This window comes from Gopherus flavomarginatus, chromosome 8, assembly GCF_025201925.1.
Source record: "Gopherus flavomarginatus isolate rGopFla2 chromosome 8, rGopFla2.mat.asm, whole genome shotgun sequence".
NCBI classification, from domain to species: domain Eukaryota; kingdom Metazoa; phylum Chordata; order Testudines; family Testudinidae; genus Gopherus; species Gopherus flavomarginatus.
This window is the reverse complement of record NC_066624.1, coordinates 81,461,673-81,488,487: the sequence shown is the minus strand read 5'-3', so window position 1 is coordinate 81,488,487 and position 26,815 is coordinate 81,461,673. Positions and strand designations below refer to the sequence as shown.

At 42.1% G+C, this 26,815-nt stretch overlaps 2 protein-coding genes and 1 long non-coding RNA gene across 6 annotated transcripts in view; 1 reads left to right on the top strand and 2 right to left on the bottom strand.

Annotated features, from left to right (window-relative positions):
• Window positions 1–114: 114 nt before the first annotated feature.
• On the bottom strand, window positions 115–6,631 carry RNF7 (ring finger protein 7). 3 transcript variants are annotated; one of them, XM_050966198.1, is made up of 3 exons: window positions 6,407–6,616; window positions 2,253–2,300; window positions 115–741 (listed from the first exon to the last, which is right to left on the bottom strand). In XM_050966198.1, the coding sequence occupies exons 1-3, from the start codon at window positions 6,582–6,584 to the stop codon at window positions 623–625; spliced, it is 345 nt and encodes a 114-aa protein (XP_050822155.1). In that variant the 5' UTR covers window positions 6,585–6,616; the 3' UTR covers window positions 115–622. The 3 variants fall into 3 exon arrangements, with proteins under 3 accessions (XP_050822155.1, XP_050822156.1, XP_050822158.1); XM_050966199.1 differs by lacking the exon at window positions 6,407–6,616 and adding an exon at window positions 6,089–6,278; XM_050966201.1 differs by having other exon boundaries at window positions 685–741; window positions 6,414–6,631.
• On the top strand, window positions 6,440–25,758 carry LOC127057298 (uncharacterized). Of its 2 annotated transcripts, none has more exons than XR_007776045.1 (3): window positions 6,440–6,536; window positions 14,607–14,708; window positions 22,831–25,758. It is a non-coding gene; the product is annotated as an uncharacterized LOC127057298 (long non-coding RNA). The 2 variants fall into 2 exon arrangements; XR_007776044.1 differs by having other exon boundaries at window positions 6,444–6,536; window positions 14,604–14,708.
• Window positions 17,419–26,815, bottom strand: part of LOC127057235 (uncharacterized) — a 23,760-nt gene continuing 14,363 nt past the window's right edge. Inside the window, exon 8 of the mRNA XM_050966093.1 lies at window positions 17,419–17,568. Within this exon, the coding sequence (XP_050822050.1) occupies window positions 17,435–17,568 (134 nt within the window). The 3' untranslated portion in view covers window positions 17,419–17,434. The remainder of the gene's footprint in view (window positions 17,569–26,815) is intronic.

Sequence of the window (26,815 nt, the reverse complement as noted above, 5' to 3'; positions counted from 1 at the left end):
AGCCTGTACTAAAACCTAAATAAGAGGTTTTGACCATACTGGGGACCGGGAGAGGTGCGAGGGGGAGGGGAGGGAGAAGAGAGGAGGAAGGGAGGGAAAAAACAAAACCAAAAATGTTTCACACACTATTTATTTTAGTCAAAAAATCACTATCAGACAAAATTATTTATGGTGGTTTGGTGTGGATGCAGTATTATTTGAATGGCAAGAATTTCTTTTTTTCAATTAATTATACAGCATATCAGGCATAAGCAAGGCCTTCTTTTTGAATGGACTGGTTTCTTACATTTCCTTACCAAAAACATAAGATCGATTGTAATTGTGTATTTTCGGCACCACAACATTTCTAAGCAGTTGATACAATTTACACCAGAACACTGACAGAGAGACAGACTCTAAGGTAGCGTGTCTATGGTCCTCAGCTGTGGAAGGATGTTGAAATAAGATCAGAGAAAATGGCACACCAACACATTAGAGCATGTTCAAGAACAACAAAACCATAGTATTCTTTTAACATAGATATAAATTGAATGAATCACGAGTGTTCCTCCCTTTCATATGGATATATGGCATCAGACATATATTGCTTGAAACAAGTTCAACAGAAAAACTGCCCATGTTTTCATTTGCCTATTCTCTGGACCACCCAGTCCTGTTGACAGAGGGGACAGCGATTGTTCTGTTTCACCCATAGGGACATGCAGCAATTGTGGAAGGAATGATTACATTCTCCCCAGACAACTGAAAGAAAAGAAAATACTTGATATGTTCCAGTTACACTGTTTAATATAGATGTACAAACTACATTCACAATAAAGAGTACAAACAATTTAACTCAGATTTTTACAGCAAATAGAGGGTTACATGATATTTTGGGGAATAATACATTATAATGATTTATTGATTTAGACTAGATTAGTGTTACTGGTTTGACAGTATTTTCTATAAATAGAATATGGTGTTCTACAGGGTTATGTCTCACACATTAGCCACTTAAAACATGTCTACCAATTTATTTCTAATTCAAGAGACATATACACATACTTTCATATTCTTACACAACTGTAGAATGCTTAGCACAGGGCTGTGCACTATATAAATAATACATAATACTATAAATATTACTGAGTGACGAGGGAAGCCTGTGAGTGGTTTGGAAACTTCCACAGCTTGGCTAAATTCGATCTTACTTTTTACTGGTTCATTAATTAGGTATAGTTAGTGTATTGTTTCATCATGTGCCAAAGGTTTAAGGGCATATGAACAAATTCTAATTAACATTTTATTTGAATTTTTAAAGTTCAAAGTTGAGATACATGATAAATAAAATAATATAGGATACTAGTACATAAGCATTTAAAATGGGCTCTTAGCTACATCAGAGATACACCATAATTATTTAAATATACCAAACTGGACTAATTCTGCATTGTACTAGTTGCTTATTTTTTTTTTTTTTTAGCAGTGATTGTAGACAATGGCACTATTCACAGGACTGTTGGAAGTTTTGTACTTTTTCCCTTTCATATCTGTCTTCAAATGGGAGACCTAACAGGACAACCATGGAATGTGGAAGTGGTAATTTCTTTTATAGACAATAAGATGATCAACTAAAATAATACTATTCAATTAACTGAGATTATGTGTTTTATAAAGTAAACAGCAAAGAGATGGAAATGTCCATAACTGATTTTACAAATTCAATTAACAAAGTAATACTTCCAAGTTAAAAAAAATGTTTCAATGTCTACATATCATGTAAAAAATCTAATATACTACTTAGGGCTACACTTTTCCAGTTGAAAAGCAGATTAATAAAACAACAACAAATAAGATCTTTGAAACCTCAGAAATCTTGGATGAGGAAAAGACAATCAAATATATTCCATGGCTTCATAACCTAGAAAAATTTTTATCCACACTTGCATGTTTTAGTGAAGTTCTTCTGTTATATCTTCTAGAATCTATCTCAAAGGAAGAGATAGTAGGTATTTCCTATCTAACTCAAAAGTCTACAGTAGTCTGTCCTGAATTATATAACTAGTTCTTCCCAGTCACAAACACATATATAAATGACTAGTTGAAGATTTGCTCAGTCAAGCACTTTTCTACGACAGTGTCTTTTTACAACAGTATTGCTGTACAGTTAATTTTTGCGCATTAATAAAATTAGTATTATCTTCAAACTTTAAAAAGCACCCCACTGAGAAAAAGCCTTTGCTGAAAAACATGACAATGAAATCACTACATACCAACACAATCTTCTTGTTTGTTTTCAGCTTGACATCTAAGACAGGCATCTAAAAGTAAACATGAACAAAACTCAATCTGATGCTCAGAATGCAATTCTTAAAACTGGCTTTTCTAATGAAAATATAAACCATGGAACATATTTATAATGGTAAAAGCTCGAATTCTGCCATCTAGTTCAACTGTATTTATTAGATAAAAAGGAAATTAAAATACAAGCACTATGCATACCAAAAGAAAAATATATCGTTTCAGGAGGTAAAAAGAACTGGAAACTGTAAGACAAGCTCTTCACACCCTCCATTTTGTTTGGACATTTTCATGAGCTCTGCTGCAAAAAACAAATCTCCTTTTTGTATATGTGACCACTGGGAGACTTCTGCCAAATCCACTCAAGCAGATTAAAAATTAAATAAGAGTACTCACATGCAACCCGCAACTTCAGGAATTTGTTTTTCAGATGTGAATGATTTCCTTAAAAGGAGATGCTGACCATTCTACTGTTTTTCAGCCTCTCATCAAACCCTGCCCTACACCACCTTTTTTACACAGCAATTTTACTTGATTTGTAACTGAAACTTCACCAGAATATAAAACACACACCCACACCCTATAGTTTTAGATCATTTATTAGTCGTGCACTGTAAGTGAAGAGACCACACCATACTTTTAGATCATTTATTAGTTGTGCAATGTAAGTAAAGGGACCAATGGGGACATATAATACATATTTTTAATATGGTGTCTAATCTTGTAGGGGACAGAAAGGAATAAGGATATGGGACTCCCGGTTGGAGTAGCACATCAGCGGCTGCTCCACACTATGTAACCGCTTACTGCTGCTCCCACTTCAGATTCCTCACCTAGTCAGTCATCAAACAGCAAAGAGAATGGGAATGCTGAGGCAGCAACATTTCCACAAATGAGGCAGAGGAGAGCAGCTCTTCCTTTAGCAGACAATCAGGAGCTTCTCATTTATTTATTTATTTTATTATTTCCTGCCAAAGACAGGAAATACAACAAACAGGCACGGGAAGGACACAATAACACAGGGCCACATCTGGGTATGGAAATTGTATGGCGAGCCATGAATGCTCACAAAATTAGGGGCTGGGGTGTCAGAGGGGGTGAGGGCTTCAGCTGGGGCGCGGGTTCTGGAGTGGGGCTGAGGGTTTGGGGGTGCAAGAGGGCTGGGACTGAGGGGTTTGGAAGGCGGGAAAGGGATCAGGGCTGGGGGCTGAGTGTCAGGCAGGGATAGAGGTGCAGGCTCTGGGCGGTGCGTGCCTCAGGCAGCTTCCAGAAGCAGTGGCATGTTCTTCCTCTGGCACCTATGCGAAGTCGCAGCCAGGCGGCTCTGCTCGCTGCCATGGTTGCCAGCCAAAGGGAGCTGTGGGGGTAGTGTGTGCAGCCCCCGGGTGCCCCTATGCATATGAGGCGGAGGAGGGATGTGTCGCTGCTTCTGGGAGCTGCATGGAGCCCCAGCATGTGCAGAGTGGAGCAAGCCTCCGACCCCGCTCCTCGGCTGGAGCTCGAGGTCTGGATTAAAATGTCTGAAGGGCCGGATGCAGCCCCCAGCCCACAGTTTGCACATCTCTGCAGTAATAGGTGAGATGACTGTAATCATCATGACCATCAGTGGCCACTATTACATTTTTGGAAGGTGTCATAGTAGAGGAGTGTTTTAAAGAGGGATCTGAAGAAGGACAATGTTGTGGCTTTACAGATTTTTACAAGGAGTTATTCCATGCATAAGGAACACCATGGGAGAAGGTGCTTGTTGGAAAATTTGACAAATGGGCAATGAAGTCTTGGCCTATTTGGAGGGGCAGAAACAGGAGTAGATATCTCAATAGTGTATAAGAGATAACAAGTAGGGCGCCCTTCAAACACTTCAATCCAGAAATATCAAATTCACTAATAATCCTATCATTTTTTTAAATTAAAATATAAAGGCAATCAGAGTTCCATATTTAGCTCCACAGAAAACATTTATTCTTTTGGTATAAATATAAGAGGAATTTTAATTTCTTTTAATCTAAGCCTTTTTTCCCTTTAATTCTGTGATTTAACATAATTGGCATGAGTAGAGGTATGAACTCAGATCTATTCTCCACAGTGCTTTTGTGCTACTTCTACTTCTTCATAAATCAGGTTCAGTAAAATCTATTATTGGATATAACTAAAAACTGTATTTTTAAGAAAACGTTATTCTATTGCAGATAATTTCTCAGTCCTGATGTGAGCTTTGTCTACCAGCCCAACTAAGACCACGTGTGAACTGTCTTCAAACCATGCTAAAACTGCTTGTATAAAGTCAAGCTAAATAAGACACTGAAGATATTTTTCACTACTTCATTCTGCGATATAGTCTTTTTTCCTCTAGCATGCTCATAAATTCTCCCAGCTCAGAAGACTGTTCTAGACACACACAGAAATATGAGAAATGGCGGGGCTAGTTATGTCCGATATTGCCATGATGGGCACTCAGATTGGATTCTCAATCTTTCCCTCCCCAGAACAACAGTGGAAGAATGATTTTGGGCAAGTCACTTAACCTCAGTTTCCCATTAACAGGGTTTCTTATCCATTTTTGTAAAACACTTTGAAATTCATGGATGAAAAGCACTATATAAAAGTGTTAAATATCTTCCTTATTTTCTGGTGATTCTGTCTCTACAACACAAAAGACAATTCAGTTTCCCTGTTCATTCTGTCCTTGGCCATTCTACTAAAACTGCCAGTGTGTGCCAACTGCAGTGGCTTTTGTAATTTGAATACTCACCTACTGGGAATTGGACAGAAACTGTATTTGTATCATGCACAACACTGACAAGACATAAAATGGTAACTTGGATTACTCCTTACCCAAGCTGCATTTGTACAATGACCTAGAGATGAAAAGGCTCTGTGTGTCTCCAATTATTAACTCCCTGAGCTATCCAATCTCAATAGCAATAAAAATTCACACTTTTTAATGTATTTAGGTCATCATAATTATATGTAATTGCTATGCTATCAATGTCTTAATCGGTACACTTTAAGCTACTTTTAAACATTGTTTTCAGCCAAAGTACAGCTGCAGCAATATTATCGGGAAGGAGATACTCCAGTAACATCTGACAAATGGGTATAAGAACCTTTTTTTGGATAAGTGTTAATATTTGTAATCAGTTGGGGAGATTTGTACAAATACAGTGATAATAAATTTTAGCTAATGCAATAATGCAACCTTTCATTTATGCAAGAGTGGTTTGCAAGACAAAATTAACAGATAATACAAAGAATACACTAGACATCACCCCTGAAGAGCAACCATTTTCTGGTGAAATGTAGGGAGAAGAGCAGACCACAGACAAGGTTTCAGCATGGTGTAATAGTTGCACAGAGATGAAGGACTATAGTAAGTGATCCAATTTAAGCCATTAAGTTTCTGTTTAGCTAGTTAAGGAGGATCACCTGTTAGGACCCACCACATCAATGGCACCATAGGCCATGGTCAGCGACCACATGGTAGCCTACGAGTCTGGTTTATTCAGCGTCCCCTCATTACATGAGAGCTGCTGGGCTAGGTCAACCAACTAGTTTATTTCAAGGAAATAAAGAACTGTACGAGTATTTCATGCTAAAGCTGACTGCTTAGGTGAAGCCTCTGATTATTTATTTCTGGTACAAACACACATAAAGCTACATCACCCATTGGTACCAGCACAGGATCCCTTGTGCAATTACTGCTAGGACGTGGGACAAACCCAGACGTAGGCATTAGGCACTACATAAATGGCCTTGGTATCATCTCAGCAAACAGGTCAGTGTGGGAAAGAAGGAACCCAGTATGTACCAGCTCCATCAGAAACCCCGGGTTTTCCCGGGGAGGGAGGCAGGCACCGAGAAGATTCAGGCCCCCAGAATGGGGGGCGGCCCCTCTGGCCGCGGGCGGCGGCAGTAAGGACATACAGGACCCCCGGCTCTCCCCGCGGGGGGAGCGAGGAGCTAAAGGCCCCTCCCCCCGGCATGTGGGCCTCTCCCCGCAGGGGGCAGTGAGCAGATACAGGCCCCTCCCCCAGAATGTGAGGCCCGGCCGCGGTAGGGGGAGGGGCAGTGAGGGGGTGCGGGGCTCCGCCCAGGGCGGGGGAGGCTGTGGCCCGCCGGCGCTTACCCATGACCTGGACCCGGCAGATGGCGCAGGTGTCGCACTCCACGTCCCAGCTCCACATGGCCACCGCGTTCCACTTCTTCAGCGAGAACATCTTGTCGGCAGCGCCCGCCTTGGCGCCCGAGGAGCCCGGGTGAGCGTGGGGGGCGCCCGGCTCGTCTCCGTCCTCCACGTCGGCCATGGCGGGGGGCGGAGACGCTGCGGAGGAATCGCGCTGGCTCCTCCGAGAGAGCGGGGCTGCAGCGCCACCCGGTGTCGGGAGCGACGGCACCCGCCCGGCCCAGCCAGCAGGGCGGGGGCAAAGGGGAGGCCCGCGGGACCCGACCGCTGCCCCCACCGCTCCGGGAGCAGAGGGGGTGGGCGGCCAGCTGCGGAGAGCTCAGGGCGCCTCTCGGCCACGGAAGCAGGGCTCATGCTGGCGGCTGCCTGTAGCTTGCGCGGATGCTGTGGGAAGGGCGGGGGGCAGCGGGGGATTTAGAGTTACTGGTGCCTTGTGCTCAGCTTCATTTTTGGGGCCCCTCACTGGGGTTTATCATAAGTATTTTTTTTATGTCTCCTTTTATCACCAGCGGTTCAATTAGATTTTTATATGGTTTAGGTGACACAATAACTCCTGTCACTTCCTTAACTTGATATAAACTAGTGATCAACCATTTGCTTGTATCATTTACAGTAACATCAACATTAACGTTTCCATCACATTTGACATGAAAGGTCACATTTTCTTTGTTTCAAAACTAATTTACAGTTCGATAGCTGACAAAGCAATTTTCAGTGCAATTAGAATACATCAAGATAAAATTATGTTGACCAGTGGGAGTATACAAATTAACCCTAACGCAATCAATTAGATATTGTAATCCATTACAACACTGATGGTTTACCCATTGCGTTAGATTAGATCTCATGTATGAACATTTGGAGGACCGTTACTTTCATTACGTCTGAACAACTAGTCAAGAAGTCATCACTAAAAAGCCATGCACATGTGATATTATTCTTTTGCATGAAAGAGACTTGTTCTTCCTCTGAATCATAAAATGTTACTTCCTGTGTATTACTGTTCGCTGTGAAGGCAGTTATGGTCTTACCGCTAACCTCTTCCTTCCAAACTATGTGACAGTCCTCTTTTTTATTCACATAAATTATAACTGTTCCTTTTAATGAAGTGGGCAGGATAGATTAATAGGGCTGGAAGGGACCTTGAGAGGTCATAGAGTCTAGTCCCTTGCCCTCATGGCAGGACCAAATACTGTCTAGACCATCCTTGATAGACATTTATCTAACCTACTCTTAAATATCTCCAGAGATGGAGATTCCATAACCTCCCTAGGCAGTTTATTTCAGTCACCTAACAGTTACGAACTTTTTCCTAATGTCCAACCTAAACCTCTCTTGCTGTAGTTTAAGCCCATTGCTTCTTGTTCTATCCTTAGAGGTTAAGATGAACAAGTTTTCTCCCTCCTTCTTATGACACTCTTTTAGATACTTGAAAACTGCTATCATGTCCCTTCTCGGTCTTCTCTTTTCCAAACTAAACAAACCCAGTTCTTTCAGCCTTCCTTCATAGGTCATGGTCTCTATACCTTTTATCATTCTTGTTGCTCTTCTCTGTACCCTCCCCAATTTCTCCACATCTTTCCTGAAATGTGGTGCCCAAAACTGGATACAGGATAGTATCATACTTTGTTCAGCCCTATCCCACTCATAATTATAACTTTTGTTTACTTGACAATAACAGTGTTCCCCATTTTTAATAATCATTAAACTTGACACGTATATCAATGTGCAAAAACAAATTATTGAAAACATGGTGTGAAGGTTTTCCTGACGGAAAGAAAAGAAAAGAGAGAAAAGGATTTATTGACATCACTTAACAAATCCCTTCCAATCTTTTAACTGTGATGAGTGAAACCATTTAAGGGTTCATTTCCTTTTCCCTTTTACTTCCACCTGGTAAACCGTTGGGCAAGCCTTGTTCACTATCACTACTGGACCTAGACATCTGGGACTTAAGGCATGGTTCTTCTCCAAATAGAATCTATATAAAACCCTGTCAACTACATCCCATTCCTTAAGATTTAATATACTGCCCAATCTTTTGTCCATTTGCTTTATATTGCTTCTTAACCTAATAGCAACCTGCTTCTGAATGGTGCTAGTAGTGTTTAGCAGCTTGCTCATAAACTGATTCATGAGTGAGAATACATAGTTGATAGTCATCCAGCGGCATCCCACCATTGCTCAGGTGTCCTCATTGTTCTGCATGTATTACTTCCTGGGGGTATACCCATGTGAAGCAATTGTAGATCTCATAGCCATAAGTATTATTGGGAGTTTTCTATCCCAGTCCTTTCTTGACTGTCACTATTTTTCTCAGAGCAGTCTTTAAAGTCCAATTAGTACATTCCACTTAACCCAGGGCTTTGGGGGTGACCGGCAACATGGAATTTCTGTTTTATTCCAAATGCTTAGCACACGCATTTCATTATGTTCCCTACAAAATGAGGTCCTTGGTCTGAATCTAACCTCCCACCACCCCCACTCCCTCTTCCTCCTCTCCTGAGCATGCCACATCCCTGCTCCTCCCCCCGCCCCAGTGCTTCCTGCCTGCCACCTACCAGCTCTGGCAGTACTTAGGACTTTCTGGGAGGGATGGGGAGCAGTGGGGACGTGGCACGCTCGGGGGAGGAGGCGGTAAAGAGGCGGGGCAGGAACTTGGGGGAAGGAGGTGGAACTGGAGCAGGGTGGCCGGGGCGGGGATGTGTCAACCCTCCATGGGGCAGAGGGGAAGTCAGTGCCTATGCCCCCCACCCAGCTATATTGCATGAATACTCTCAGAGCCACTTATTAAGCACACAGGGAAAAGCACCAGCCAGAACCTCCCAGCACTGTACCTCAGGAATGTACCATCTTACACTGCTCAAGATGAGCAGTGCAAATTTATTATTTGGTTCACCACTTCTTCAATGGAAAGTGGATATACACCAGCCTTTGCAAACCTGATCAGTTTTGCCACATACTTCGTACAAACTCACTGGTAAAGACAAACAATTTAACAAATTTATTGACTACAAAAATAGATTTTAAGTGATATCAAGTGATAGGCAAAAAGTCAGAGTGGTTACCAAAATAAAATAAAATATAAGCATTCAGTCTAAACTCTCAACCTTATTAGACTGGGCAACATCTAGATTAAGCAGTTTTTCTCACCCACCTGGATACTGCAGTTCATAGTACACAGATTTCATCCTTGAAATCTAGGCCAGTCCCCTCAGTTGGAGTCTTCAGCGTGTCCTTGTTGCTTGCAGCATAGGTAGGTGAAGGAAGAAGGCCCAGCATGGGCCCCCTGTGTTTGGTTTTACATCTTCAGTCCATTTGCTTGGAAAACACAAGTCCAGGCATGTCTGGGTGCATTGCTAAGTCTCTCCAAGCAAGGTTGAGCAATTCCCCTGGTGTGGCCTCATGCAGGTGAGTCATTGCATTGTAGCTCCCTTGCTGGACAATGATTATTGATGGACTGATTGACACTGCACTCAGGTGTTGGCTACTTTCCTTGCTGTTGCCTCTGGGGAGCTAATATCTGACTGATTCCCCAACTTACAGCATGTTGTAGTGACCACCATACAACATAATTCTCATAACTTCAGATGCATTAATGATATACATATATAGATAGAGAAATGACTTTAAGCATATCATAACCTTTCCCCTGATACCTTATAAGGCATGCTTTATATGCAAGATCATGGGAATGTGGGGGTTCCAGGATGCCCCCCATCTCAAGGTATAGGATGTCACAATCTTACTCCAAATGAATACATAATTGGTGTATCTGAAATAAGTTATGCTGAGATCTCGATCTTGAAAATGGTTATGCATATACACATAGTAGCACACAAGTAGTCCTGTTGACTTCAATGGCACTACTTATGTGCCTGAAGTGTTTGAAGTAGGCCCTAAAAATGTTAATGAGAAAGGGACAACAGTTAGCATTTTCTGTATTTTTATTTTCAAAGTATGATGCCTTTTTTCCTCAAATTGTTTAAAAACAAACTTTAATAAGACACTGTCAGGTTCAAATGATTTTTTTAAAAATTAAGGTTCTTTAATAGCACTTTCAATGATTAAATTTAAAATAATTTTAAAAGTCAGTTTTACTTGCTACCATTTAGACACCGGTCTTGCATTTAGATCCATGTGGACAGATTCCTGAGTCATGAAGATCTCCATTGATTTCAGTGAGTCCCTGCATCAGTGGAATGCAGGACCAGGGCCAAGAATCATAGAATATTAGGGTTGAAAGGAACCTCAGGAGGTCATCTAGTCCAACCCCCTGCTCAAAGCAGGACCAATCCCCAACTAAATCATCCATCAGAGCATGTCAAGAATTGGAAATTTACTGGAACAGCTATCCCAGAATAATTAAATTATTCTAAGTCAAACTATTTCTAAAGTTAAATTAAAAAAAGGCATTCTTATCCTGGAATAAGAGCGTCCACCTGGGCCATTATAGTGAAATAATTATTCCTGAAGAATTATTCAGGATAGCTATTTCAGTACATTTCCAAGTATAGAAAGCCCTATTACAGTTGACTACTTGAACTTCACACTGCTTAGGCAATGCAAATAATTATCTAGGCTCTTTCTGGTTCTCATGCACTGTCACAGTGCTGCAGTATTTGGACTGCAAACAGTGGAGTATATTTAAATCCCAACAAAAACTGATTTTATTTTTAAAAAATAATCATTTCTATTGTTATTATATGTGAAATTTTTTTTACAAATAAAACCTGAATTTGGAGCATGACATGTCGTCTTTGTAGTCTGGGCATTAAATTTTGGCTCTACATTTTTCATGTCAGAAACAGAACTAGTACAACTATATAGTTGAGTGGATTTACTCTTTTCCTCCAGCATTGTTCCTTTTCCATGGCATTCCTTTTCATAGTGCTCCCACTATGTGGTCCAGTTTCTCAAGGCAAGGACCCTTACAGAGAGGAATTCAAACAAGAGAATAGCCTACCAAGTGTCTTCTAGGTGATTTGTAGGCAGCTGGACTACTGTAACATTTTCCCTGTCTTAGTTTAGGGCTCCATATCTAGCCCTCAATTTACACAGATCTCTGGGTCAGTTAAGACCTAGGATAGGAAGATTTGTGCAGTGCATGTGGTGGTGGGTAGGAGGGAACAATCTGCACTGTGTGGGAGGGAACAGCAGGCATTCTGATAAAGGATTACTTACTAACAATAGCTCTTGTGCTCCAAATATGCAGCTTGCACAGCCCCCCTTCCCCCCACTGTAGGAGTCATGTGGCTAGGCAAACAACTACTGCAGTGGGACTCTGAGGCAAAATCATGAAGGAGAGCAATAGCTCTGAGGATGTGAACTGCACTTGTTTCTGAATGAGGTGTTGATTCTGAATTCTAATAACAACAATTTAAATATCAGCACCTAATTATTTCTCTGCTGATCATTTTAGCAGAAACAACCAACTCTTGCGGAATTATGAATAGAACATGGGACTTATGACTTTTCTTCACTTAAAAGGCTGCCGCGGCTCAACTGTACTGATACAGCTGCACCACTGTAGTGCTTCAGTGAAGATGCTACCTACACTGACAGGAGGCCGCTGCAGCCTTTTAAGTGTAGACAAGCCTTAAGTGAAGTAAAACCTCCATATCTGAATCTATTTATGTGAATTTTTTTTCATTAAGAACAAGAATCATGGTGAAGCTTTTCTATTAATGTAAAGGCTGGAAAAGCAGCAAGTACATACCTTTTTCATTCTCTTTTTAGTTGATTTGAGCTTCTTGCTGTTCTTGAAAATTGACTTGAAAGTATTTGAGGAAATCTGTGGTGTAACCTTAATATTTAAGCCTGGCATCTTGTCTGTTGAGACAATGAAGAACATATTTTCCTATTTTCGACTATCAAAAATTAAATATACTTCTTTTTCAGCCCTCTCTACCCCACAGAAATATTCACTGATGTAATAATGAAGTGTTCCCCACAATGGAATTCCACTGTGATTTCTATTTTTCTTCACTGTTTTCTATTGACCTGCCAGCAGAACAGCATTTCTCCCTCCAGATATTTTCCTGTCACACAGAACATCACATCTGTTTGATTTGAAAAGGTCCTGAAGTTTGCAGTTCTCTTCTGATTGACAAATGACTGCCAGTAATTCTTGAGAGCAAAAATATTTGAACTACAGACAGAATAGCACTTTTTTTTACTTTTCCAAGTACTAAATCACAATGCCATGGGATGTGGGAGAGCCAGCAAATGAGAAGAAGCAGATGGGAAAAACAGCCATCAGGGTTGGGGAGGGAGCTGGCGTGTGTGTGTGAAAGTTCACTATTGGTGAGGGAATGGGAAAAATGAGGTGCAACAGCAAGGAACTGTTAGGAGTGATGCAGCATTGGGGAGGTTTAGAAAGGAGGTAGATACAGCAGTTGAAAATGGCTGCTGACATTTCTATAAAATATAATTAATACATCAATACATATGGTTATTACAGGATCACTAAAGTATAAATTAGAACAAGTCTCTCTCTCTCTCATACATAGCCATTTTCAGGATTTGAATCCTTTTTCTTACTTTTACCTTGCATTCACCCAAATATAAGTACACAAAGCTCAATTTTTCATAACAAGGTCCTTTCCCCGACGTCTCTTACACTGAAAATTCTCTAAGATACTCATGGTTGTATTGTATTTTAAATAGTACTGAATTTGTATAGAAATGTAACTTACATATAACATTCCTCATATCATTTGTACAAACACCCTGATGAACACCTAAATAAAAAGTAAAATAATTTTTAAAGCTTATGGACTGAAGTTGGAGACACTCCACCTTTTTTTCTCTTCTTAAGAGCTTCCAGGATGTCTGTTGCACAAAGTTCTCCTATAGCGTTGCCATGTAGATCAAGTTCTATCAAGTGTTCAGAGTGTTTGATTAGGCTGCATTTAAGAACAACAACAACAACAACAACAAAACCCTGAAATCTGCTGTAAGTAAAAACCAATGTTATACATTAGTAAATAAAATACAAGTATTTTAATGTAGAATGTAATTAATACCAAAGATCTAAAGTTAAACAACTGAAACAAAAGCCACCATTCTTTGATAATTCTTTTGTCTAGTGACCTGATCCAAAGCCATTACTCTCATTGATTTCAGCGGGCTTTGGATCAGCCCCCAAATGAGTACATGGCTCCTCTTATAGGTTTCCTTTTAGAAAATGAGTGCATTTCTTCACTGTGATTCTTTTTCAGCTAATAATTTGAATAGAAATCCTCAGTAATAAACACAAATAACACTGCCTGATTCCACATATTGGATTCCCATTGAGTTCAGAGCATGTGAGCTGTCAGTTCCATAATATTATTTCAGGGGAGAAAATTAGTGCATTATAATGCCAGTGCTGTTTGTGTAGCTGTAAATAAAGACCTATCAGCGTTTTCACAATAAATTTCTATTTTACAAAGTTAGGACTTGGCTTTAAAAAACTGATTATAACAAAAATTTATAGGTTTTAAGACCAGAAGAGACCATTATGACCATCTTGACCTGCATAACGCAGCCTGTAGAACTTCACCCAGTCAAATTTATCCTATCTCCTTCTTCTACTTGCTCAGAACCAAGTGGGTGCTGGAATAAAGTTAATGCTGATATTCATTATTATTATTGTTCTTCAGCTGTTCCAAGAACATAAATATTGATAAAATTCCATTAGTAAATTAAAATTTTTAATGGGACTTTGAAACTGCCTCATCAATTTGGTATTTGGGCAGCTGTACTGATATTAACAATTCTGGGCACAAGAGTGATAGAATTTCTTATATATTACAATAAAAATTAAAAGTGGATTCCACAGCCGATTAATCACTTTTCTTCATTTAAAGCTATTACAACCTTAGGGTCACATCTTGCTTGCCCAACTCACATGAGTATTACTGTTTGCATTACTAAGAAGGGCAGCAGTTGGATCTTTGTTATTTATTGTAAAAGCACTATAAAGTCTTCCAAATTTTCTCTTGCTTCTTATATAATCTCTTTGTTTTGTTTCCCAGATTTCTCTGATTTCATGTACTTTGCTTTGGACTGTAGTAGAACTGTTTCTAACATTTAATTAGGACAACTGATGTTGATAACATATATTTTATTATTTCCTGAATTTTATTTCCTGAAGCAGATAACATTGAGGTGGGTGACCTGCGCTGCACTCTGCAAACCATGGGCATCCCTTTCACTGACGAAGAGTTCCAGGAAGCTCTGCAGAAAGTGACACTGGAAAGTGAGCTGTCTGTTCGTCTGTCTGTCCTTCTATTTTAGTAGAGCACGTGTGAGGGGAGGCGTGTACACAGGTCAGAACACAGCCAGCTGGTGCCTGCATGAGTTCCAACCACTATGGGACCCCTTTGACATAAAATACCAGGGCTGGATGCTAGTCTTCTTCTCACCTGGTATACACTTAGCTAATGATATTAATACAAAGTGTTAGCTTATCATCTGTTTTTTAAATTAAAAGTTATCCTTGTGTAGAAGGCTGAACGGTCAGTCTTGAGTTAAGGCTGACAGTCAACATCAGATTCACGCCACTGAGCCAGATACGACCCTTAGGTATGTATATGCGGCTCCCACTGCACTGGCAGTTGTATATCTGCATCTGAGTGTAGAACAGGCATCTCTGTGGGAGAAAGTTAGATCTCTAATTTTATTTAAATCTATGGTCTTGGTCTTTAATTTCCTTGGGCCAAAACTTCTGGTCTAATAAAGGGCCACGGGAGGCTCCGAATTCAGAACAAGTACAGTTCTACTGTGCAACGGGAGCAACAATGCAGAGACTTCACAGATCTGTATTTCCTGTGTGCTGCAGAACACTGCTCCACAGGGTCTCCATCTGCTGATAGTAGCAGATGGAGAGTCGGGGGATGATATAGTGGATTGACAAACAGGGGCTGCTCTATGTATTTTGCCGGCCCAAGCATGGCAGTCAGGCGGCTTTTGGCGGTGTGCCTGTGGGAGGTCCGCTGGTATCGCGGATTCGGCGGCATGCCTGTGGGAGGTCCATTGGTCCCGTGGCTTTGGCATACCCACTGCCAAATTACCGCCAAAGCTGTGGGACCAGCCGACTTCCCACAGGAATGCTGCCAAAGGCTGCCTGACTGCCACCCTCACAGCGACCAGCAGGCCGCCACCCCAGGCATACGCTTGCTGCGCTGGTGCCTGGAGCCGCCCCTGTTGACAAAGATATAGGGTGGTAGCCAGTGAATCTGTACTAGATAAATCCATCAACCTATCCTTCTCCTCCCTGACTCCAGCAAGTGTGGGGAGTGGTTTTTTGACTGCTCCAAAGCTGGGGGAGAAGGAACATGGGGAGGTGGCAAGATGGATTGATTTAAATCAAAGCAATTAAAATCAGCAACAGGAGACCTTGATTTAAATAATCAATTTTAATTATGTTTTGCATTTGTACTTTTTAGTTATTTTCCTAAAGAACGGTTGATTTCAATTGGTGGGAAACCATTAAAACATGTTGGTTTGCTACTGAAATAGCCTTTACACTAAGGTTGGTATTTTTTTTTTTGCTAACCAGCAGGATATTCTATATGTATTCGCCCATTTATTTCAGCAGTTATATGGTATAAGATACATTTATTCAGATTCTTAATTTTTATTACATTAGAAAATGAATGATGCCTTTATTATTTACTATATAATAATAAATTGTTTACTTGTGATTTGTGTCAAGTTGTATTTGGACAGAAATTAGAATTCAATGAAAAGTGCATAAAACTGTTTTAATTTTTTTACATTAAGTTAAATGAGTAAGAAAGGAAAAAAAAAGGTTATCAAAATCTGTTCTACACTGAAATCTTACTGATTTATTAAGCAAAGGACGTGGCTTTAGTTTATTTCTGGTCACTGTGTCCTTCAAGATTTTAGAACTAGATCTTATCCTCTCACACCCTAGTTTGTATTCACAGACTGGAAAACAAGCTTTCCTGCTTTTTCAACTCCCAATAGGTTTCTTAACTTTGAATAAAATAGTCATTGAATTGAAGTAGTTGAATCAACTAAAATGAAGAAAATATCCTCTGTACCTGCAGAAGAGGCTACTGCTGTAAAAAGCTGATCGAGGATTTCAACAAACTGATTCCAGTGCTTAGCCAGTGACTTCCACCAGTTCAGTGCAACTCTACCCCACTGTTTACCCAAAGGTGGGCCTCAGTGGATGATCTAGCCTATATGACAGTCAAGAAGGCCTTTTTCAAACTGGAAAGCAGTACCCTCTAGGAAGGTTTTCCATTACCATATTCTGGGGTGGCATCTGCTTCCCCAGTCCAAGAATGCAATCATGTCCTTTGCATGTGAGGGTAGCAGAAAGGAGCTCTGTGTCCTCCCCCTGTTCTGCCCTTAATATATATTTTTAGTTGATTTTAATGAGGTCTAACTTGAAACCTGTGGAATCATTTTCTTCAAGTTATTTTTTTAAAATGCTTGTGATAGCAGTCAGAAGGGAAAAGAATCAGAACATACTGGGAGGACACTAGGACAGTGGCAGTTTGTCTCAGAGTGAAGTTGACATGAATGGCCAAAAATCTTTGAGAGCTAGGGAGCGGAGACTGAAGAGTTAGTATCCAGTCAATATGGTATTTTACAGAATAAACATCTCTGTTCTTTGTCTTTTTTCACCTCTTAATTAAAACTGAAACATCATCCTGTTGAGGTGAAATCACTGGACACTCTAGGAGCTTTGATAGCAAAACTGAATTTGCGGAGAGCTTAGATGTATGTATATCTAAGATCCTTCCAGATAGAGTCAGAGCTCTCACACTATACTCTACACCATACCTACACACTTCAGAGATGTTGCATGCAGAATATTTGAGGAGCAAAGCCAATGGTTACTAGTACTCATTTTGGATAAAAAAAAAAAAAACAGACATTCTCCAAACATACATTTCTGAATCTAGAAAAAGGAAAAAAAAGGCACCACCATCTTTTACTTATAACTTACTAAGTTAAAAACTGTGTGAACTCCAAGACCATCTTTTCTCCTCCCTTTCCTCTTCCATCTATACCATTATCAGCCAAATGCAATTTAACTAACCATGGGCCAACTTCACTTTTCTTTTCTTTTTTTTTAGTTCCTGCAAGAAAAAAAAATTAGGATTATTTTGGGAACATCCTGTATTAGAGGTGTGACTCTAATAGCAACAGGAGCTGTGTGAAAAATTCTGCTTTTGCTATGCTAATAGTAGGGGACACATTTTAAAACTAAATAGCTCTAGCAAACATTCATGCTTATCAATTGCACAGGCAAAATCCACAGGCAGAGGGGGGTCCTGGAGCTCCATCAGCTATGGGTTGTGGGGACACACAGAGTTCCTAGCCACCACAGGTGGCAGGGGGCACCAGAGCCGTCAGCTGCCACAGGCGGTAGGGACCGTGGAGTTCTGAGCTGTGAGGCTGCAGCAAGGGCCCCAGAGCTGTCAGCTGCGACGGCAGCGGGTGCTCAACTCCTCTGCCCCTGTAGCAGGACTTGGGCTCTCTTACCTCCCACGGGGCTTGGGCTTCAGTCCTTTCGCTCATTCTTTTTAGTAAAAGTCACCAACAGGTCACAGGCAATAAACAAAAATTCACAGAAGCCCATGACCTGTTGGTTATTTATAGTAAAAAATAACTGACAAAATCTTAACCTTACTTATTATTGATCACACATTATTGTGGTTCATGTTAAGCTGCAAAACAATTGGAGAAGCATAGTTTGGAGACTTACTTATACTAGCGAAGCAATTCACTGGATAATTTCCATATAGCTGATAAAGATATTAGACCAAATGTAGCCTACAGTATGTAGTTGCATGTTTTTGATTTGGGCAAGAGGGAGGAGGGATAACTCAGTGGTTTGAGCATTGTCCTGCTAAACCCAGGGTTGTGAGCTCAATCCTTGAGAGGGCCATTTAGGGATCTGGGGCAAAATCAGTACTTGGTCCTGCTAGTGAAGGCAGGGGGCTGGACTCGATGAGTTCAGGGTCCCTTCCAGCTCCCTGAGATAAGTGTATCTCCATACATTTATAACAATGGTGACAAACAGCAGTGTGAGTTATAAGTCCAGTGTAAACTAGTTCTAAGCCATGTGTAATTGGCAGCGTAGTGTAACTTTCACCAGTTTAAATAAGAACAGCCATAATAAGTCAGACCCATGGTCCACCCTGTCTTCCAACAGTGGCCAATGCCAGATGTTTCAGAAGGAATGAACAGAATAGGTAATTATCAAATGATACATCCTCTGTCATCCACTCAGTTTCTGGCAAAGAGCAGTGAGGGACACTCAGAGCATGGTGTGGTATCCTTGCCCATCTGGTTAGTAGCCATTGATGGACTTATCCTCCATTAATTTATCTACTTCTTTTTTGAACCCTGTTATAATTTTGGCCTTCACAACAACTCCTGGCAAAGATTTCCACACAGTGCACAATGTGAAGAAGTACATCCTTATGGTTTTTTTTTAAACCTCCCGCCCAGGGGTGGCCAAATGAACCACATGCGGTTCTTTTATCATTAAAGTGCAGCTCACACGACCGTCCCCCCCCATTTTCTGCCTACCAGATCGGGGGGGGGATGGAACCCCCCCCACCTTTGTGTCATCTGCAAACTTGATGACTATGCTCTATACCAACATCCAGGTCATTAATAAAGATGTTAAACAACACCGGACCCAGAACTGATTTCTGTGGAACCCCACTTGAGACCTCACTGTAATCTGACATCATTCCATTAATAGTCACTCTTTATTTGTGGCTGTTTAACCAATTATGTATCCACTTAATGATAGTTCTGTCAAGCCCACATTTCTTCAGCTTACTTATCAGAATGTCATGTGGAACTGTCAAAAGCCTTGCTGAAGTCCAGGTATATTCCCATTACCCACCCAATCAGTTACCCCATTAAAGAAGGAAATCAAGCTGGTCTGGCATGATTTGTTCTTCGTAAGTGCATGCTGGCTGCAAGTGATTATCACTTCATCCCCCAGGTATTCACAAATTGAATGTTTTATATATTGCTTTAGTAGCTTCCCAGGTATTGAAGTTAGGCTGACTGGTCTGTAGTTTCCTGGCTCCTCCTTTTTAAAGATGGGCACTATATTAGCCCTTCTCCAGGCTTCTAGGACCTCTCCTGTCATCCATGAGTTTATTGCCAGTGGCTCCGAGATTTCTTCAGCTAATTCCTTCAGCATCCTCTGGTGAATAGATCTGGCTGGCCCTGCTGATTTGAATTCGTTCGAATTGATCAGAAGATCTGACATGTTCTTTACTTATCCTGATCTACATCCCTTCCCCTTTGTTGTCTACGGTAACTTCACAGTCATCCGGTCACATGTTATTTTTTGTAAGAAGACTGAAGCAAAGTAGGCATTGAACAGCTCTGCCTCCCTATCGTTTTCCCTTACCAGCTCACCTTCTCCATCGAGCAGCGGACCCACACTGTCCTTGATCTTTTTTGTTTGACATATTTGAAGAATTCCTTCCCATTGGTCTTTCACAATTTTTGCCAGCTGTAACTCATTCTTTGCCTTGGCTTTCCTGACTTTGTCCCTATATGCTCATGCACCCAGGTATACTTCCTTGGGTGACATGCCCCTCTTTCCATTTCCTGCAAGTGTCCCTTTGGTTTTTAGATCGCTAAAAGGTCCTTGTGCACCCATATTGGCCTCTGACGGCTCTTCTTATCTTTCCTCTGTATCAGAATAGCCTGGTGTTGAGCCTCTAGTATTACATCTCTTAAGAACTGCCAGGCCTTTTTGACTCCTTTTCTTCCTAATTTGTCTTTACATGGGACCTTGCCTACTATTTCTGAGAGTCGGCTGAAATCTGCCTTTCTGAAGTTCAGTGTACACTTGTTTTGTTGTTCTCATGTCCTCCTTTCCATAGGCTCTTGAAATCTATCAGATAATAATCACTTCTTCTCAAGTTCCCAACCACCCTTCACGTTCACAAGTAATTCATCCCTGTTGTTCAAAACCAGATCCAAAATGGATGAGTCCCTAGTTGTTTCCTCAATTTTCTGAATCAGAAAGCTGTCCCCTACATATGCTAAGAATTTGCAGGACTGTAGCGGGGTGGTCACCCTGCTCATGCCCTAAAGGGCTTAACACAGCCCTGGGAGAGGCTGGGGTAGGGGAACAGCTGGGCTGATTGGGGGAAGCAGCCACAGCTGGGGCCACGCCCCAATCAGGCCACAGCTGGCCCTATAAGAGGGCTGAGAGCCAGAGACTGGAAGACACTCTCTCTCTAGCTTTTTGAGAGAGAAGGACCTGGCTGCCTGGGAGCTGAGAAAGGTACCTAGGGTAGAGCAGTGCTGGGGAAGGACAGAGGGATCTGGGAGCTCCAGCCTAGCAAAACCCCCAGGCTGCAGGCCTATTTAAAGGCCTACAAAAGGCTACTGGGGCTGCAGAGGGGCAGCCAAGAGATAAGCAAAGGCAGCAGGTCCTAACCCCTAAACCCCTTGCTGATGATAAGTAGTTTACAGACTGCAGTCCGCTCCAGGGAGCAGGGGCTAGATGAGCCACTGAGGCAAGGTGGGGATAGAGGGTTGAGGGTTCCTCTGGGTGGGGAGACCCAGATTGAGGGTTCCCGCTGGGGGCAGAACCCTGATGTAAAAGGCACTGGGGTCCGGGAGGGACACGGGCCAGTGGCAGGCAAGACACTGGCCTGTAGAGGGCACTCCAGGCTGGAAGAGCTAATTCCCGAGATGACAAGCAGGAGGTGCCAAGCCGGTTAGTCGTCGCCCCGCCACAAGGACGTATTATGTTTTTCTGCAGTAGTCTTCCAATGGATATTGGGGAAGTTAAATCTCCCATTAACACTAGCTTGTGTGTTAACTAATCTTCTAACTGCTTGTAGAATGACTTATCCACTTCCTCTTCCTGATGTCGTGGTTAATGTCCTCTCGCTTAACGTTGTTTCAATCTTATGTCCCTGCTCAATTACAGAACATGATCTGTTTAAAGTTGTGCAATGCTCTGCTATAACATCGTTGGGCTGCCTGCTTTGTCCACAGCTGGCAGCCTCCCTATCAGCTCCCCTACGTCCCCCCCCCCCACAGCACCTCCTGCCTGCTGCTGGACCCTGTGGATTAGTGTCTTTCCCCTGCTCCCCCCGCCTCCTGCCTGCAGCAATTAGCTGGTTTGTGGCGTTCAGGAGGCAAGAGGGAGATGGGAGGAGCAAAGGCTTGGCACGTAGGCTCCCCCTTTCTCCCTTGCGTCCTCAACGCCGCAAAGCAGCTGATTGTCACAGGCAGGAGGCAGGGGAGGGAGGGGCGAACCTGCATGCTGTGTCCTCGCTCTTCCCTCCTCCCTCCCCCTGAACGCCGCAAGCCAGCTAACTGCTGTGGGCAGGGGACGGAGGAGATAGGAGTGAGGATGCGGAGTGAAGGGGGAGGAGTGGGGGAGAAGAGGTGGGTTAAGGATGGGGCAAGGGGTGGAGTTGGCAAGCGAGGGTTGAGCCCCCACTGCTGGTGCTTGCAGAGTAGAGGAAACTGCCACTGCTGCTGCGCAACGTGCTTCTCCTAGCCTGCAGCACCTTCAGCCTCCTTGCCTGCCTCATTGTCTGCAATGCCAGTGGGCTGTGCCTGTGTGGGGTAAGGAGTGGGCACCTCTCAACTATAGTACTGTACTGTATGTACAGTATGTTTGTAAACACACAGCACGTGCACCCTACACTCACCCGTCCAGTGGTTTACTGTTGCTTTATGGCCCAACGGCTCTGCTCGGGAATGGGGCCCTACACCAAGTGCTTGCGAGGCCACCAGCTGCCTGCAAAGCAGCTGTGGGTGGTGCACAGCAGAGGCCCTGCCTTGCTGTCTTGCTACAGAATAAACAATGTTTTATCTGCTCCCCACCCTTTGCTGGAGGGAAGTAAGAATGCAGGAGGGCATCAGCCCGCCCAAAGCAAGTTACAGGAATAGTGTTCCAGTGCCTGCTTCACTGTAGCAAGGGGGAAAGCGGTGCAGAGATGAACAGAACCTGGCCCTGCTCCCATGAAAGTCTGTGAAATGCACAGGAGATTTGCCATTCACTTTAATGCCAGCTGCATCTCTCTGCATGCACACAGCAGAGAGGGGCACAGCCCTGCAGCAAACGTTATTTTCCTCCTCTTACTGCATTGGCTGCAATGCTGCCCGGGTGCTGAGTGCATGGTTACTAGGGGAGATATAGTGGGGCCATTTTTCCAGGGCACCCTGGAAGAGAGGCCTTTGGTCCTCCAACAGGGCTCCTGTGAAAGTAAGAACCTGCAGGAAAGTAAGAACCTCCATACCTAGTCCTAGCCGAAACCCACAGAGGTTCCAGTAGGGGAGCAGATTACCATGCAGAATGACATGGGTTTTCCAAATTCTTTCCCTTGCAATAGTTGATTGATGCTGCATGACCCCGGCCACTCCAGGCTAAAGGGAGTGAAGAGTAGCACATGCATGCGTGTCTGGAGGAGCATCACCTGGCATCATGAGTCAAAAGCGTCCAGCAAGTGATAGTGGAGTGCCTAGCAGTAGCAGTACCACTAGCAGCAAGAAAACCAGGAAAACCATTAGTTTGGGTTACTAAATTAGACATTTTAAAGCATTTTGATGCAGGCGAGCATGCAGTAGACATTGGCATCACTCTAGGTCTTACTCCGACCACTGTGAGAACAATTCGGAATAATGCCGAAAAGATCAGGGCTAGTGCTTGGCGTGTAACACCACTCAGTGCTACTACAAGAAGTTGATCAAGAAGTAGTTTGCTGGAAAACATGGAGAGTCTTCTCTCACTGTGGATAGAGGACCAAACTAGAAGAACATACCTCTAAGTTTGCTAGTGATATAAGCTAAGGCAAAAAGTTTGTATGACAATTTGAAAAGAGACCAAGGTGAAGGATCACAGACAGAGACTTTCACAGCAAGTTGGGGATGGTTTGATCAGTGAAAAAGGCACTTCTACCTGCATAACATCAAGATGTCCGGTGAGGCAGCTAGTGCTGATACTGCAGCAGCTAAAAAATTCCCCAACTATTTCAAGAAAATAATTGTGGAAGGTGGCTATTCCCCTAAACAAGTCTTCAATGTTGATGAAATGGACCTTTACTGGAAGAGGATGCCTGAGTGAACTTACATATCCCGAGAGGAGAAGACAGCGCCCGGATTTAAAGCAGCTAAAGATGATCTAACCTTGCTTTTAGGTGATAATGCTGCCGGAGACATGAAGATGAAACCACTGACAGTGTACCAATCTGAAACACCACACACACTCAAGGGATTTTCAAAGGAACAACTTCCGGTCATTTGGAGATCCAAAAAGGAGGCATGGATAACTGGAGCTATTTTTTCAGAATGGATGACTCTGTATGCTGTCCCTGCATGGAAGGAATACCGTGCCAAAGAAAATCTTGATTTCAAGATTTTATTGCTTATTGATAATGCACCGGCACATCAACTCAACCTAGATGACCTGTGCAAAAACGTCAAAGTTGCCTTTCTGCCACCTAACACCACATCACTCATCCAACCCATGGACCAAGGAGCCATCACTGCATTTAAGATGGCTTTTTTATTACTTATGCCATACTTTCGACCAGCTCATCAGAGGCACTGGTGGGGAAGGCAAACCTGCTATTCAGCAATTTTGGGGTGACTACAACATCCTGAAGTTCATCAATAACATTGGTGAGTCCTGGGCTGAAGTTACTCAGGTATACATGAATGTTGTGTGGGGGAAGCTGTGGCCTGAATGTGTCAATGACTTAAAAGTATTTAAAGATGTTGTCTCTGCTATGAAGAAAGATATCTTCGGCTTGGCCAAGAAAGCAGGTTTTGATGAGGTGGAAGAAGCCGACGTTACACAACTTCTTTAATCACACAGAGAAGAACTAACCAATGAAGAACTGATGCAACTAGAGGTGACAAGAGCAATGGAAGAAGAGGGCCAAGAAGTAGAAGAACCACCAACCCATCGAAATTTGACTGCCAAACATCTTTCTGAAGCTTTCCAAGTGATTGGAGCTGTCTTGCAAATCCTGAGTGATGACGATCCTGACAGGGAACACAGCTCCAAAGTGATTAGGGGAGTTGGTCATCTAATGACTTGCAATAAAGAAATTTACCAAGAAAAAAAAGGGAAAGCAAAACAACAATCTCTAGATGTGTTTTTCCGAGTTCAGAAAGTTCAGCAAGAGGAGCAGCCGGACAGTCCACCCTCTTCTAGTCTCTGACTCCATCACCTCAACCAAGCTTCATACTCAGCAATGATGATTGTAGTATTAGATTGTTTCTTTAAAATTGTTTAAAACTTATACCTGTATTAAATTGCTTGTTTAAAATTGTTTAAAATGTATATAATGCCTTTTGTCTGGCAAAAAAATTTTTCCCTGGAACCTAACCCCCCCATTTACATTAATTCTTGTGGGGAAATTGGATTCGCTTAACATCATTTCACTTAAAGTCGCATTTTTCAAGAACATAACTACAACGTTAAGTGAGGCGTTACTGTACTGTTCTTTCCCCTTGTTACCCTCATCTAGAGACTCTCAGTAGGTCTGTTGCTCACTTCCTCTTGGACCTTTGAGCACGTGTATACATTCTTGACATATAGTGCAACACCACCTCCTTTTTCTCCATTCCTATCCTTTTGGAACAAGCTATATCCCTCAGTGCTGGTACTCCAATCATGGGCGTTGTCCCACCAAGTCTCTGTGATGCCAATTAAGTCATAATTTTCTTCATACAACATGAGTTCCAGTTCATCCTGCTTGTTTCCCATACTCCTGGCATTTGTATACAGGCATCGAAGATTCACTAGCTCATATTTCATATTTAAATTATCAGGTTTTCTGTAGGTTTAAAGAAAAAAGTATGCTTCCAAATTATCAAACTTGATAATTTTTGTTTGTTCCTGCTCAAGCCAAGAACATTCTTGAGTAGCAGGAAGCTATTTTCATACAAAGCAAATTCTTAATTTCTAAGCTTCATCCAGGTCCTCATTTTCTATACAGGAAACATTTTGCAGGTTGAAACACTTGAATATATTGTTATGGCCACTTTTCCTTGCTTTAAGATATCACATGTGTGGAGCTTTGGTATTTTACTTCTGTAAAGTTTTCATGAAATTGAATGGTAATGCTTAACATGAGAGCAAAAAGTGTGTGATTTTTTGTTAGCATGCTTGCCTTGCTAGTTCACATTCATTGCACCAGAATGTGATATATAGGAAATAGGAATTGTATACATGAACTATTAAAAATAAAAATGAATAATTTTTAGTTTTGGTCAATAGTACATAACTATTAAAAATACTGGATCAATCATTAGCCTGCAGAGCTTAAAGTGAAGTTCTATGAAAAAATACTATACAAATGGCATAAATAGGTTCCATTTCTATTATTTCTCAATGACTCCATATTAAATTTGTTCAGTTTCTGTGTAAAAATGTGGTTTTCCAACAACCAGCCACACAAACACACCGTGGATTGTTGACAGTATATACTTATACAGTCAGCTGGGTCTGGATTCCTGTTGGTGATGTACAGGAATGAAAAAATTCAGCTTGACTTTCAAATCCCAAGACACTTTTTACAGCACTGAGAGAAAAAAAATCTTTTTACTTGTAAACTGGAGTCAGAGAGAGACAATCAAAATGGAATTCCACAATGTCATTTTTATAGTTACTTTACAGAGTAAAAGTGCACATGAATGGTTCTTCTACAGTATCTAAGTTCACGACTGAAAACCTAATTTTGAAATGATCTGTACAAAAGAGGAATAATGAGAAATAGAGTTCTCCTTTGTCAGAACATCTCTGCCTGGAACCACTAGGCCACCCCAGCCTACTTGAGTGCTGTTTAATTGTGGTTTTAATAATCACAGTGCCACACTATGGGTCAGATTGTGCCCACCTTTTATGCAAGTGCACAGCCTGGTCAAGGGCATAGGGCTGTTAGGACCCTTTCCCACCCCTTTTGTTGCCTTCACAAGGACCAGTCTGGATTGCTGCCCTGGAGCTCAGGGCAGCATAGGGACTACTCCTGTCCCTACTCCCCTGAGGCACACAGTGCTCTATAGCAGTTGAGGATGAAGTAGAGCAACAACCTTGCTGCTCTCCACACCAGCCTGCATAAAACTGGTGCGGAGGTAGTGAGCTATACCCCAGTAGCGTAGTAGCAAGCACACTCCCCATGGTGCATTCTGCTCTTTCTAGTGCTATTTCTGGCCTAGTGCAACTCTGCCCCACTGTTTACCCAGCAGTGGGCCTCAGTGGACGATCTAGCCTATATGACAGTCAAGAAGGCCTTTTTCAAACTGGAAAGCAGTACCCTCTGGGAAGGTTTTCCATTACTAGCTTGTTGCGGTGACAAAAATACTGGAGGC

What these genes read in the sequence shown, in the direction of transcription:
- RNF7 (XM_050966198.1), bottom strand. Translation starts at nt 6,584, where the DNA reads ATGGCCGACGTGGAGGACGGAGACGAGCCGGGCGCCCCCCACGCTCAC. An exon ending in CTGCCGGGTCCAGGTCATGG is followed by an intron (nt 2,301 to 6,406) that starts GTAAGCGCCGGC and finishes GTTTACTTTTAG; the next exon opens with ATGCCTGTCTTAGATGTCAA. An exon ending in CAAACAAGAAGATTGTGTTG is followed by an intron (nt 742 to 2,252) that starts GTATGTAGTGAT and finishes CTTTTCTTTCAG; the next exon opens with TTGTCTGGGGAGAATGTAAT.